The sequence below is a fragment of the Trachemys scripta genome, chromosome 4, assembly GCF_013100865.1.
Source record: "Trachemys scripta elegans isolate TJP31775 chromosome 4, CAS_Tse_1.0, whole genome shotgun sequence".
Classification (NCBI taxonomy): domain Eukaryota; kingdom Metazoa; phylum Chordata; order Testudines; family Emydidae; genus Trachemys; species Trachemys scripta.
Genome location: NC_048301.1, coordinates 117594915 through 117607494, shown reverse-complemented (window position 1 = coordinate 117607494; position 12580 = coordinate 117594915). Strand labels below are relative to the sequence as shown.

Genomic DNA, 12580 nt, shown 5'->3' with positions numbered 1-12580 from the left:
CCCCTTCCCACCCCTCAGCCTCCTGCCCCCAGCCTGCCCCTTTCTACCCATCCACGGCCCCTTCCCACCCCCCCGCCCCTCCCCAGCCTCTCCCTTCCTACCCCCCTCCCACAGCCCCTTCCCACCGCTCAGCCTCCTGCCCCCAGCCTGCCCCTTTCTACCCCTCCACGGCCCCTTCCCACCCCTCAGCCTGCTGCCCCCAGCCTGCCCCTTTCTACCCCTCCACGGCCCCTTCCCACCCCCACTCCCCAGCCCCTTCCCACCCCTCAGCCTCCTGCCCCCAGCCTACCCCTTTCTATCCGTCCACGGCCCCTTCCCACCCCCACCCCCTTCCCACCCCTCAGCCTCCTGCCCCCAGCCTGCCCTTTCTACCCCTCCATGGCCCCTTCCCACTTCCCCCAGCCTGTCCCTTCCTACCCCCCTCCCACAGCCCCATCCCAACCCCCAGCCTCCTGCCCCTCCCCATGGTCCCTTCCCACCCCTCAGCCTGCCCCTCTTGCCTTAGTCTATGGGTGGGCCATGGAAAGCCTTGGTACTAGTCTACATGTAGAAATTGATCAGTATAGTTATATGTTGGTCAGTTTCCTGAAGTAGACAAGGCCTTAGCTATTCCCATAGAGAGAAAGGACAATGGCCCCCTCTAATCTAGTGTCTCGTCTCTGAAGACTGACCTACCCTTGGAAAATGTTGTTCAATCAATGTTTGGCCACTGTCATTTTAAGCACTGTTATCCTAACCATATTTATCTATTTGGTGTTTATTAAACTAGTGGCAACCTGTCTACACTAGGCTTCACAATTTGGCTAACAGTAATTGAGCTGCACCAGTGTTAGCAATGGTAGGAAATGGCTGCCGAGTTTCCCTGGTGTAGACAAGATCTGAGTGATGATGTCCACTCAGTGGTTCAGAGAAAAAGTACAGCACACCTTACTGTGCTTTGCTGTCCCTTGTTGGGAAGTTTCTTCCCCTAGTATGCTTGGAAGATCTATGAGGGAGAGCATGAGACCCTGGGGTAGGAATGACTGTACCCCAGCTAATCCAATTTCCTTTTCATGATTTGCTGTCTGTGTAATTGTGACATCTCTTGGCTTAGGCCAGAGGTTGGCTTCCTTTCAGAAGTGGTGTGCCTTCGTTTATTCACTCCAATTTAAGATTTTGTGAGCCAGTCGTACATTTTAACATTTTTAGAAGGTCTCTTTTTATAAGTCTATAATATATAACTAAACTATTGTTGTATGTAAAGTAAAGTTTTTAAAATGTTTAATAAAAAAAAAAGCTTCATTTAAAATTAAATTAAAATGCAAGATGACCTCACCCCACCCCCCCAGACCGGTGGCCAGGACCTAGGCGGTGTGAGTGCCACTGAAAATCAGCTCGCGTGCCGCCTTCGGCACATGTGCATAGGTTTCCTACCCCTGGCTTAGGCAATGAAAAGCGAGTCAGTTTCATTTCTGTTTAAAGGTAGTTTTCAGTTCAGTGTTTGCAACACAAACCTTGCAGCTGGGGAATATAGTGTGAACTGAGGTATGTAGGTAGGACAACATTGATACACCAGGCTTCCTGGGTTGGGTATCAGGATGGCATAGGGTAGCCAACCCTCCAGGATTGTTCTGGAGTCCCCAGGAATTAAAGATTAATCATAATTCAAGAGTATGTCATGTGATGAAACCTCCAGGAATACATCCAGCCAAAATTGGCAACCCTAGGATGGCAGCCTTTTCTACCCTTAACAGTAAGATGGACCTAGCTACATCACTCAGGGGTGTGAAAACATTTGTATTGGGAGTACAAATCTTAAAATTAACTGTACTTGAAATGGCTCTAGGGCTACATGTTCACCGCAGAGTTAATTTGAGTTATCTACACTCGAGTTAGCCTAGCTCAAGTGAGAGCAGAATAACACTTGAACTGTTTGGAGTAATTGGAATACTGTGCAGAGTTGTACTAACTCAGCAGTAGCCAACCTATCCTAATGGGCTAGTCATAACTCAAGTTACAGGGCACTACCACACTTGAGTTAAGGGGTTTTGTATATGGATGGGACTAGAGTTAGGAGCGAACACACGTTTAACTTTACATTGAGTTTTTGTTGTTGTTGTTGTTATACTGAAAATTCACTAGGAGATTCCTTTTTGTCCTTTTCACCAGTGTATTCTGCATCTGTTTTAATAGTGTGTGGCAAGCTAGAGTGTGAATCTACAGCGCACCCGCCTGCTGTGTGCTTATGTCTCATGTGGTCACTGCTACAATTCAGTGAAAGTCTTGGAGTGAGCCACATGGTATGTTAGTGCAAGGCAGTCTGGTGTCCTGTAGATTTACAGAATGGCTGGCTGCACACTAATTTGACACGCCCTTAGTCCAAAGTAGACAGAATTTGGTGACATTATAGGGATGCAACAAAATGTATGTTTGATACAATTTTTGGAGAGAGCGCAAGATATGCTTTCCAAAGCAATAAAGGAACAGAAAGGAGCTTTTGTAGGTGGATAGTTGAGTTCCTGTTGACATTCTTTTATGCTGTTGGGATATTATTTTATTAACAATGGTGTGTTAGGGCATCTGAAGTCTTGAATAGGTATCTTTTAACCTATTTCTTAAATCTAAATTAAATGAACAGCATTTTGCAACAGGATCTGAGTATTTTTCCCACTTAATAAATAAAACAAACTCTATTCTGGTTACAGATTAACTCTCTCTGATCACTTGTATCACGTGCCTTGGAATTGGACCTGCAGGTATTTCTGCAAATATATTGATGTATCTAGCCTTTATGGTAGCTTCTTTAAAGCTTTTTGCACCTATACTGAAATCATATTTTGTAACTTTTACATTAATAATCCTCAGTAGATCGTGAGAGATTCATATATCTTCTACAACTATTCTTGATTAGGAAAAATATTTGTGTTGTAAGATTTATACACCCAATACGTAAGTCCTTTTGGACCAAGGTTTTGTATGCTAAAAATCAGGCCAGATAAAAATAGTTATAAAGAAGAGTTTTGAACCACTCAGAAATGCAAACTTTAAACATGTACATGTAATTTAAGCCTCTTTTCAAGTAATTTGAGCCTGAAATGTAATATACTGTAAAATTATCTGAAGAATGCTCTATATATTCTAAATATCTTGAATTTTTTATAGAATGTAAATCTTGATCACATGCAATTTTCATGTGATGTTTTTAACTATTTTTCACCTTGTCTGGTTGTTTACTTGATTCATTTCAAAATGTGAGTACATGTTAGATTGTTTCAGTTTTACTTTTCGTTTGACATCTGGTTCTCATACACTGGTAAAATACTGCAATGTTTGAGTTGCAAACACAGTAGATGAGTATTTATTTAAATCTCAACAAACTTTCAGTTGATATTTTTAAAAAGAGAAGGTATTTCTATTAACAAGTTTAAAAAAACCTTTTCATCACAAAACCTGAACTTGGGGGGAAAAGTGTCCCTTTAAACATAAATAATAAATCTTTGCTGTTCATTTCCTTTGAAAGCTCTCTTGTAACCAAACTAAAAATGTACTGGTTAGTGTAGTTTGGCATATTGAATAACGAGAGATATAAATGTCCTTCACAAATAGCTGCAAGATTTGAACTTCAGATGACTTTCATGCCTGTTTGGAATACACCATCTAGATGTGCAACTACTTTTAAATTAAGTCTGTATTTGTTATCCTCCACTACAAAACAGACTCATTTGAGACTATCCTGCAATTGCTGAATTTTGGGGGAGGCGGGGGCATGTTTTTTACGTCAGTTGAGAAGGGAAAAGAATATTGTGATTGTGGATAATCTGATCAGGTAGTTCAAGTTTTTTTTTAAACTCTAATATCTTATCTTCCACTGTTTGTTTTTAGCTTTATCTCTTGCATAACAAGCTTTGCAGCATCTAAAACAACATTCTGATTGGGTTTTATCCTTCACTTTGCTCAATTATTAACACAGATCATACACCAACTTCTAATGTAGAAGGCTTCTGCTTTTACAATGATTTAACCCAGACTGTTTTAAACTGTTTGGAAACATTAAGGCCTTTTTTTAGTGACAGATTAGTAACTGTTTTTAGTAGAATATAATCTGGCTAAATCTAATAGCTATTACATATTTAAAACATGCTTTCAAATAAGTATAGAAGAACGACAATTAATTAACCATCACATATGATATTCCTAATTCAGTTTCTATTGCTCAGCTTCAAGAAACGGTGTTAACTTTATTAGTGAATAAGAGACTCAGTTAATTCTTGGTGGTTTTCCTACTGATTGGTTTTTGTCTTTCTGTAGATAATGGCATTACATCCACGCAGAGTTCGTTTGAAACCCTGGCTAGTAGCCCAGGTAGATAGTGGCATGTATCCAGGCCTCGTATGGCTTAATCGGGAAGCAAAGCGATTTCAGATCCCCTGGAAGCATGCAACTCGACACAGTCCTCAACATGAAGAGGAGAACACCATCTTTAAGGTGGGGGAGGGAGGGCAAAAAACCCCCTAATTTTGTTACACTGCTTTTCCCGCTACTTCTAAGCAGTTTGAATCTTGTTTTTTCTTTTTTTTCCGCATGAACTGTTAAAAACAAATGCTTTGTGATGCTTTATTCTCTTGCTACCTAATGTTTATAAGTCAGACCAGAAACTTGCAAACTACACCATGAGTCTTTGTATTTAACTTCCTACACAAACTGATCATACCTCTTTGCTACCTATAATCCTGTGACTTCCAACACATCAGCAACAGCTCTAGGCTGGAGACGAAGTGTTGACAGTTGTTTAGAATAATTATTGAGTGATCATTCTAGTAACAATTTGTAGCCAAGTTTTGCCCTCTAAATGCATCCAGTTCCTTTGACTTCAGAAGGAATGTTGCATGCATCTGAGTGCAAAATTTGGCATTTAGTTGGGAGAGAGAATTGTTAAAGGCGTCACTGAACTCATTAGTGTTTCTTTCAAACTACCAGCCTAATTCCATTATTCTAGAAGACTTCCTAGTTACTGCTGACTTTTAACAGGTTTGTTTCCTCTAATAGCTACCTTTCCTGGAAAGTGGCTGGCTTGTTCTGAATATTTAGTGGCGAACTTTCATTTAGATTAATATTTCCTCTGTGCAGAATTTGATCTGAAATCAGAATACGATATAAATTTGCAGTGAACAAATTCAAGTGCACCTCCATTTTCTGATATCCACTATTGTCGTTGTAACTTCTCCCAAGGCAGTCTCATGTGGAATCACAGAGTTTGTCTGAAATGTGTAGCTGGATGCTACTGTTACACAGGCAGAATTTGTGTAACAGTAGCATCCATCCACATGCTGCAGACAAGTTACTTAGGCAGAGTTTAGGTCTGTTTAAAAGAAAACTAGTATCTTGGCTAGTGCTTTTTTTTTTTTTTTTTTTTTTTAAACCAGCTTGTTCTAATCCAACAAACTATGGCCCAAATTTTCAAAAGTGATTAGTGATTTTTGGGTGTCCAACCTGAGAGAGAGTGTGAATGTTCAGTACCATGTAAATCAGGCTTCCTTAAGGTGTCTCAAGTTGGACACCCAAAATCACTAGTCACGCATAAAAAATTTGATGCGTTAGGGGAGAAGGATAATGTGCAGGGAAACAAAGGTACTTTAATTGTTAGCTGCTCTAAGAAGTGTTGTAGCTTAGAAGATTGCTTGTAAAAAACGACAATTTTTTATAATGTATTTGTTTGGAAACCTGACACAATTAAAAATCGGCATAACAACAGGACTCGGTCGATGAACACTGTGTACTTTGCCCCCAGGCATGGGCTGTGGAAACAGGGAAGTACCAGGAAGGAGTTGACGATCCAGACCCTGCAAAATGGAAAGCACAGCTCCGATGCGCTCTTAACAAAAGCCGAGAGTTCAACCTGATGTATGATGGCACGAAAGAGGTGCCCATGAATCCTGTTAAAATTTATGAAGTGTGTGATATCCCACAGTCCCAAGGATCAATCATTAACCCAGGTGAGGAAAAGGGTGACACAATGCAAGTTACTAAGCAGGCATCAGTCCAATACAAGGGCCTTGTTCTCCTGATGTATTAACTCTTCAGCTACCTCTGCAAACAAAGTGGCAAACATTGCTGACAGGTGGGGAGTCCATGATGACTAATTAAACTAAAGGATTTAGACCCACATTCATCCCTGGCATAACTTTGCTGAAATTAATGGAGTTATATTAGGGTGAGCTTAGCTCCTTACATAGGAACATAACAGTGGTCATATTGGGCCATTTAGCCCAGTATACTATCCTATGACAGTGGCTGCTGCCAGATACTTCAGAGAGAATAGACAGAACAGGGCAATGATTGAGTAATCCATCCTCTGTTGTCCAGTCCCAGCTTCTGGCCATCAGAGGTTTAGGGACACCCAGAGCATATGTTTGAGTCTCTGACCATCTTGGCTAATAGCCATTGATGGACCTCTCCTCCACGAACGTAACTAATTCTTTTTTGAACCCAGTTATATTTTTTGCCTTCATAACCTCCCCTGGCAACAAGTTCCACAGGCTGACTGCACGTTGTGTGAAGAAGTATTTCCTTATATTAGTTTTTAAACCTGCCTATTGATTTCATTGGGTGACCCCTGGTTCTTGTGTTATGTGAAGGTGTAAATAACACTTCCTTATTCACTTTTGGGACACCATTCAAGATTTTATAAACTTCTATCATATCTCCTCTTAGTTGTCTCTTTTCTAAGCTGAAAAGTCCCAATCTTTTTAATCTCTCCTCATATGAAAGTTGTTCCATACCCCTAGTTGTTTTTGTTGCCCTTCTCTGTTCTTTTCCCAGTTCTGATATATCTTTATTGAGATGATGTGACCACAGAGCTGTACACAGTATTCAAGGTGTGGGCCCTTATTTCCTACTATATTAAATGTTGCACAGTCCTTGGTTATGCTTCTCAGTCTGCATCTTACCTCGTTAACATAAATGATTTTAAACATGATTTTAATGCATAGTATGTATAACTCTTCTCAGTGTTGTGCACAAGGGGGGCCAAGCAGGGGTATGGCACCCCCCCCCCCATAACCAGTGGGGCACAGAACTCCTCTGGCCACAGGGGATGGGGAGGCGGGGCGAGCTTCTCCAGTCACTCGGGGGTGTGTGTGGGTGTGTGTCAGAGCTCCTTGGGCTGTTGCGGGGGCTGGCCAAAGGTAACAGAAGGTGTCTTTCCAAAAGCCTCAATTTTTTTTATTCCTGTGCATGCCCCTGACTCTTCTGATGTTGGTAAAGGATGCAAGTTAACATCTGATACTCCACAAAATTAGTTTCTAATTTACAGTATTTACCAGTAAGTGCACTACAGTGGAGGATTGTTCTAAGATTTCTGGGGGGGAGGCGAATGCTGTGAGCAGTACCCTTTTGGCCAATGAAAAATGTCACAATCTGGAAGTAAAAGGAAATTGGTCAGGGCCTGACAAATGGCTTTTATCTTCGCTGTGTGCTGCTGACCTTTGAAACTGTTCAAGGTAAATGGGCTAAAATTGAAAAGAGAAACTAAATTCACATTGGGCAAAACTTAACACTTCCATGGAATTTGACCAGTAATTAATTTTTGCCCAGTGTCTTCAAACTAAGCTTTGACTTAAGTTTGTAACTGAGACCGACCTCTCTGTTATTCAACAAGTGCATCTGTTGGCCCCATACTGCAGTGGAAGGGGGAACTGATGTTCTATATCTTTTGTTCTCAGTAATCAATGAAGTTTGGTATTGCTTGCTAACCCCATACTGTATGGTTATGTACAGGCTCCACTGGCTCTGCTCCATGGGATGAGAAAGATAATGACCTTGATGAGGAGGAGGAAGAGGAACTGAATCCATCTCAGCATGTTCCCATACAGGACACTTTTCCATTTCTTAATATCAATGGTTAGTAGAATAGGATATAATGTGTCAATGAAGCGATGGACGTGTAAATCAATGTATGTAATCAACATTTTAATTTAGTTGGCTGTTTATTAATCAATACAATGATAGAGGGCAGTGTGGCCTAGTACATAAAGCACTGGACTGGGGCTTGAAAGAACTGGGTTCTGTTCCTGGATGACCATGGGCAAATGACTTCACCTCTCTCTGCCTTAGTTTCCCTATCTGTAAAACAGGGATGATGATCCTGATCTCCTTTGTAAAGCACTCTGAGATCTGTGGATCAAAAGCACTGCATAAGAGCTAGGTGGTAGTATTATTAAAGCAAACTTGTAACTCTCTATCAGAAAATGATAGGGAGTGGTTAAAGATAGACTTCTGAAAGTTTTCTTCTCAGACCACCTTATCCTTCGCTTCTTGCCTTGTAAAGAAATCTATTCACACACCAGTATTCTATCCCACATTGACAAATCTGTTCTTTCACTACTTCAGTTTACATCTATAGCAAACTCGATTCCTCTAATAAAGCTTTATTAAAAGAAAACTCCTGCTGTACACTAAAAAGCAAAGGGATGCCCTATTCTGTATGTCAAATCAAAATATCCTGTAATAATGGAGATTTCTTAAATAGCTGCTCTTATATTTTTATGCAGCTAGGTTTGGGTTTGGCAGATTTTAACTGTAATGTTGTCTCAGCACTTAAATGCACTTTTTTATTAGTTTCCAAAGGGTCAGACCTGATGTTTAAAATTTTCTAGACAATCTGGTTAGACGAGATGCAGTGAAGCTGTCCCTTTCCCATTCTCTAAACCTTTGACCTGAGCTGTTTTTTGAAAGGTTGCTCGTTTTTAATTAAACTAAAGACATTTCGTGTGTTAGAAACTGCTCCAGTCAATACAATAATATTAATACTTAGCTGTCGTGATAGTGCTCCTAGAAAGTGACTGAAGTTTACCGTCTCGTAGCTGTTTGAACCTGTATGCATTGAGATTGTTCAGTCCAGTTCTCAGTTAGTGTGGTCATTGTATGTTGCCTATCCACTGACACTCTTTGGCCATCTCAGACCACTGCAGTCTGACATTGCCTGGATATTGTACTCCCTTCCAGTCTATGAAGATGTTTACCGGCATGCTTCCACCTGACCTGAAGCAGTGTTGGGGGAGAAGTGGTGTAAGAGAAATCATTGTTCATGTGTTACCAGCTCTGTGATTAGAAGGTGGAAGACCAAACCACTGCACCAGTTTTGCCTTACAGCAGCTTCTGCACTTAACAGAATAATTTGGGAACAAGGGAATGAGAGCAGATGTTCCTATTCATGTCTCTATCCCTCTATATTTGACACTATGGAAAGCTAATGACAGCACTTTCAATCAATTCTGCGCCACAGTTCTGTCTAGACAAATTAGTCATGTTAATAAAAATGTAGTCATTACTGAACCAAATAAATGTTTAGTTTTTTTTAACTATTTATTTATTTACTTAGGAAGATAGCAAGGATTTGCAAACTTATGTAAATATTAGAACAAAACATTCAAACATCTAGCTTTTGTTTAAAGGCATTATACAGGAATATAGTAAGCAGATCTTTCTATTAACAGAGTACTACCATATTAGAGAGTGAGCATCATTTTAACACCTATAATATGTTTCTAATGACTTTATTAAATAGAGTGAAATCTCTGCATATGCATATTTAACAGATTAGGCATGTCTGTCAAATGCTAATATTAAAAAAATTGGTCAGCTGTGCTAGGTGTATTTTTTTTTTTTTTTGGGGCAGGTGAATGTAATTTGTCCATTTTTAGTTTTTTTTTAAATATACTTGTTCTCAAACTTACTTGATTCTTCTGTATAGATTCCCCAATGGGGCCAGCCAGTGTGGGAAACTGCAGCCCTGAAGCGGTGTGGCCAAAGAATGAACCTCTAGATATGGAGATGCCTCCATCTGCTCTGCAGCATGACTTCTTTAGCTCTCCTGAGCTCTGGATTAGCTCTCTTCCTAGTAAGTGTATCTCTGGATTTTTAGTGCATCTGTCACTGTGGCTAAAATAGTCTGTTTTACTTTACTGTTACTGCATTTTGACTTCTTACCCTTCTGCACACAGATAACTGTAATATTTAGAATATACTTTCTCAGGTCTAATTTATATTGCAATGTTCTTCCTGCAAAACTTCTACCCCGTCTTACCTGGTGCATGCCAAGGTCTTTGCTTAACTGGAACAAAGTCATTCTAACAATTTATCTCCTAGTGACAGATCTAGAAATCAAGTTTGAGTATCGAGGAAAAGAGATTGGGCAGACAACGACTGTAAGCAACCCCCAGGGATGTAGACTCTTCTATGGAGAACTGGGCCCTATGCCAGACCAAGAAGAGCTGTTTGGACCTATTAGTTTAGAGCAAGTAAAGTTCCCAGGAACAGACCAAATCACCAACGAAAAGCAGAAGATCTTCACAAGTCGGCTGCTAGATGTTATGGACAGGGGACTGATTCTGGAGGTCAGTGGCCATGCCATCTATGCCATTCGGCTCTGCCAGTGCAAGGTGTACTGGTCTGGACCATGTGCCCCTTCATCCATCGCACCAAACTTGATCGAGAGGCAAAAGAAAGTCAAACTCTTCTGTCTGGAAACATTTCTAAGTGGTAAGTAACTTGAAATGCTAGGCAATAATGCTGAGGGCTGGCCTTTCAGCTGACAGCGCTATTCCAGCTTAGGCTGGAAGAGCCAGCCTGGGGTCAGTCTTGATAGTCTTACTCCTCGTTTCAATGCCCACTGAAGTAAATGGGAGTCTTTCCACTGACTTCAGTGAGCTTTAGATTAGGCCCAGGGTGAGAAGGAAAAAGTGAACAGATATTGTCTTCTGCTAAACAACTAACTGCTTATTTCATTCATTGAGCAGCATTGGTGGCTAGTGTAATTCCTGGAGAACCTTCTATCCAGGAGAGCAAAAAAGCTCTGAGATGTGAGAGAAGTGATGCTGGAAGGGTAAACGTTTTTTCTCTGGAATAAAAGTGGAGATTCTGAACAGGATGCATTGTAGTAAGCACTCCTATTCAGATGGTGGAGCAGGATACTGTACCACCACCAGAAAATAACCCCCCCTTTGACATTATCACACTGCTTCTTTCCCTAGAGCTGATTGCCCATCAGAAAGGACAGGTAGAAAAACAGCCACCTTATGAGATCTACTTCTGTTTTGGAGAAGAGTGGCCTGATGGAAAACCTAGGGAGAGAAAGCTGATAGTGGTTCAGGTAAGGGAGCTATAGCTCTGTTAGAACAAGTGGATGAATCAAATACAGATTTTCTCCATATCCGCATATGTGACAGTGTAGAACTTCTTCCTGAGATAAGAAACCAGAACTGCAAGCTGGAGGATTTTTGTGGCTTGTAAAATGGAATCCACTTACAGTGAAGTGGAATGTTTCAATGTAAACTGTAGCTCAGGTGATCGTGAAACTGTTCTACGGACAAAGAGTCGACCACTACAGAAGTGTCTTGGCATACCTGAGTATTTTGGAACCTTACTATGCCACTTTTAGGTTATCATCCTCATTAGGCTAAAATAACTGTGCTTTCTTTTAAACAGGTAATTCCCGTGGTAGCTCGGATGATTTACGAAATGTTTTCTGGCGACTTCACACGTTCCTTTGACAGCGGCAGCGTCCGGCTTCAGATCTCCACACCTGATATTAAAGACAACATTGTTGCCCACCTGAAACAGCTGTATCGCCTCCTGCAGACTCACCAAGAGGGCTGGCCAATGCAGGCACCAACTATGCATGTTGCTCAGCCCCTCCCAGCCCAATGATGTATTTTCAGTCTCTAACTTAACTCTGCTCCAGTCTCTGGTTTCTTATATGTCCATAGAAAAGGATATTTTTAAATGGTGCCTTGCCCCTGTATAAATAAAACCTGTGTAAATCCTATAGACAGATGGTCAAATTTCAACAGTCTATGAAATTTGCTTTTTTGAGAGCATAAAATGAAAGGCTTTGAAGCAGTATCTTTAGTTACTCTACACTTTTGATCTCGGGCTAGTTTGCTTAAGCAATCTATTGTGTATAAATCGCAGGTTTTAACATCTTAAATATTTTTAAATAGCTAATGCTTGCAGCCTTGTGTATAAAATAGGTGATCAATGTAAAAAAAAGTTTTAATTATCAAGTGTCAATGTGCTTTTTATTCTCCATTAAAATTGCTTTGAGGAATAATGGACCAAGATTAAAATAGTTATTTTGAATTTTCTGTAGCAGCAAATGACTGTCTGGTGCTTCATCTACAGTCATGCTTTATATATTGATACATAATAATTTCATTGATATGTACAGATGATTCAAGATTAAGGTTTTAACTTTACAGCCTTCAGACCAAGGTTCTGCCTCAGTGCAGAGGGCTGGACTTGATGACTTCCCAAGGTCCCTTCTTAGCCCTACATTTCTGACTCTGATTTCATTGCAGAGAAGGCTACCATGCAGGTCCTGGACTTCAATCTCTTATCTAACAGCCTGAATTTGGCCTCCACGACCTCTCTTCTACCTTTCCCCGTGTCATCACAAACCCAGCTACCTGTATTTCTGTATAAACTGCCTCATGCATAAATAGGAGAAAAGAGGCTAATAGGTGTAACTTTTTCATTATTCAATTGCCTATTTCACTTCCTGACAGTAGTTGTGCTTTTCTCTTAAGTATTCCTGGATCTCCCT

The 12580-nt window shown here is 40.6% G+C and overlaps 1 protein-coding gene across 3 annotated transcripts in view; it reads left to right on the top strand.

The window, feature by feature from the left end:
* Nucleotides 1-12095, top strand: part of IRF6 (interferon regulatory factor 6) — a 12867-nt gene extending 772 nt beyond the window's left edge. Inside the window, exons 2-9 of one of the 3 annotated variants that reach the window (XM_034770579.1) lie at nt 2685-2735; nt 4288-4464; nt 5768-5972; nt 7756-7878; nt 9731-9877; nt 10126-10518; nt 11010-11128; nt 11464-12094. In XM_034770579.1, coding sequence (XP_034626470.1) covers nt 4291-4464; nt 5768-5972; nt 7756-7878; nt 9731-9877; nt 10126-10518; nt 11010-11128; nt 11464-11685 — 1383 coding nt within the window. In that variant the 5' untranslated portion in view covers nt 2685-2735; nt 4288-4290 and the 3' untranslated portion in view covers nt 11686-12094. Of the gene's footprint in view, nt 1-2684; nt 2736-3784; nt 3806-4287; nt 4465-5767; nt 5973-7755; nt 7879-9730; nt 9878-10125; nt 10519-11009; nt 11129-11463 lie in introns of those variants that run through there. The other 2 variants (XM_034770581.1, XM_034770580.1) reach the window with 2 other exon arrangements.
* The last annotated feature ends 485 nt before the right edge of the window (nt 12096-12580 follow it).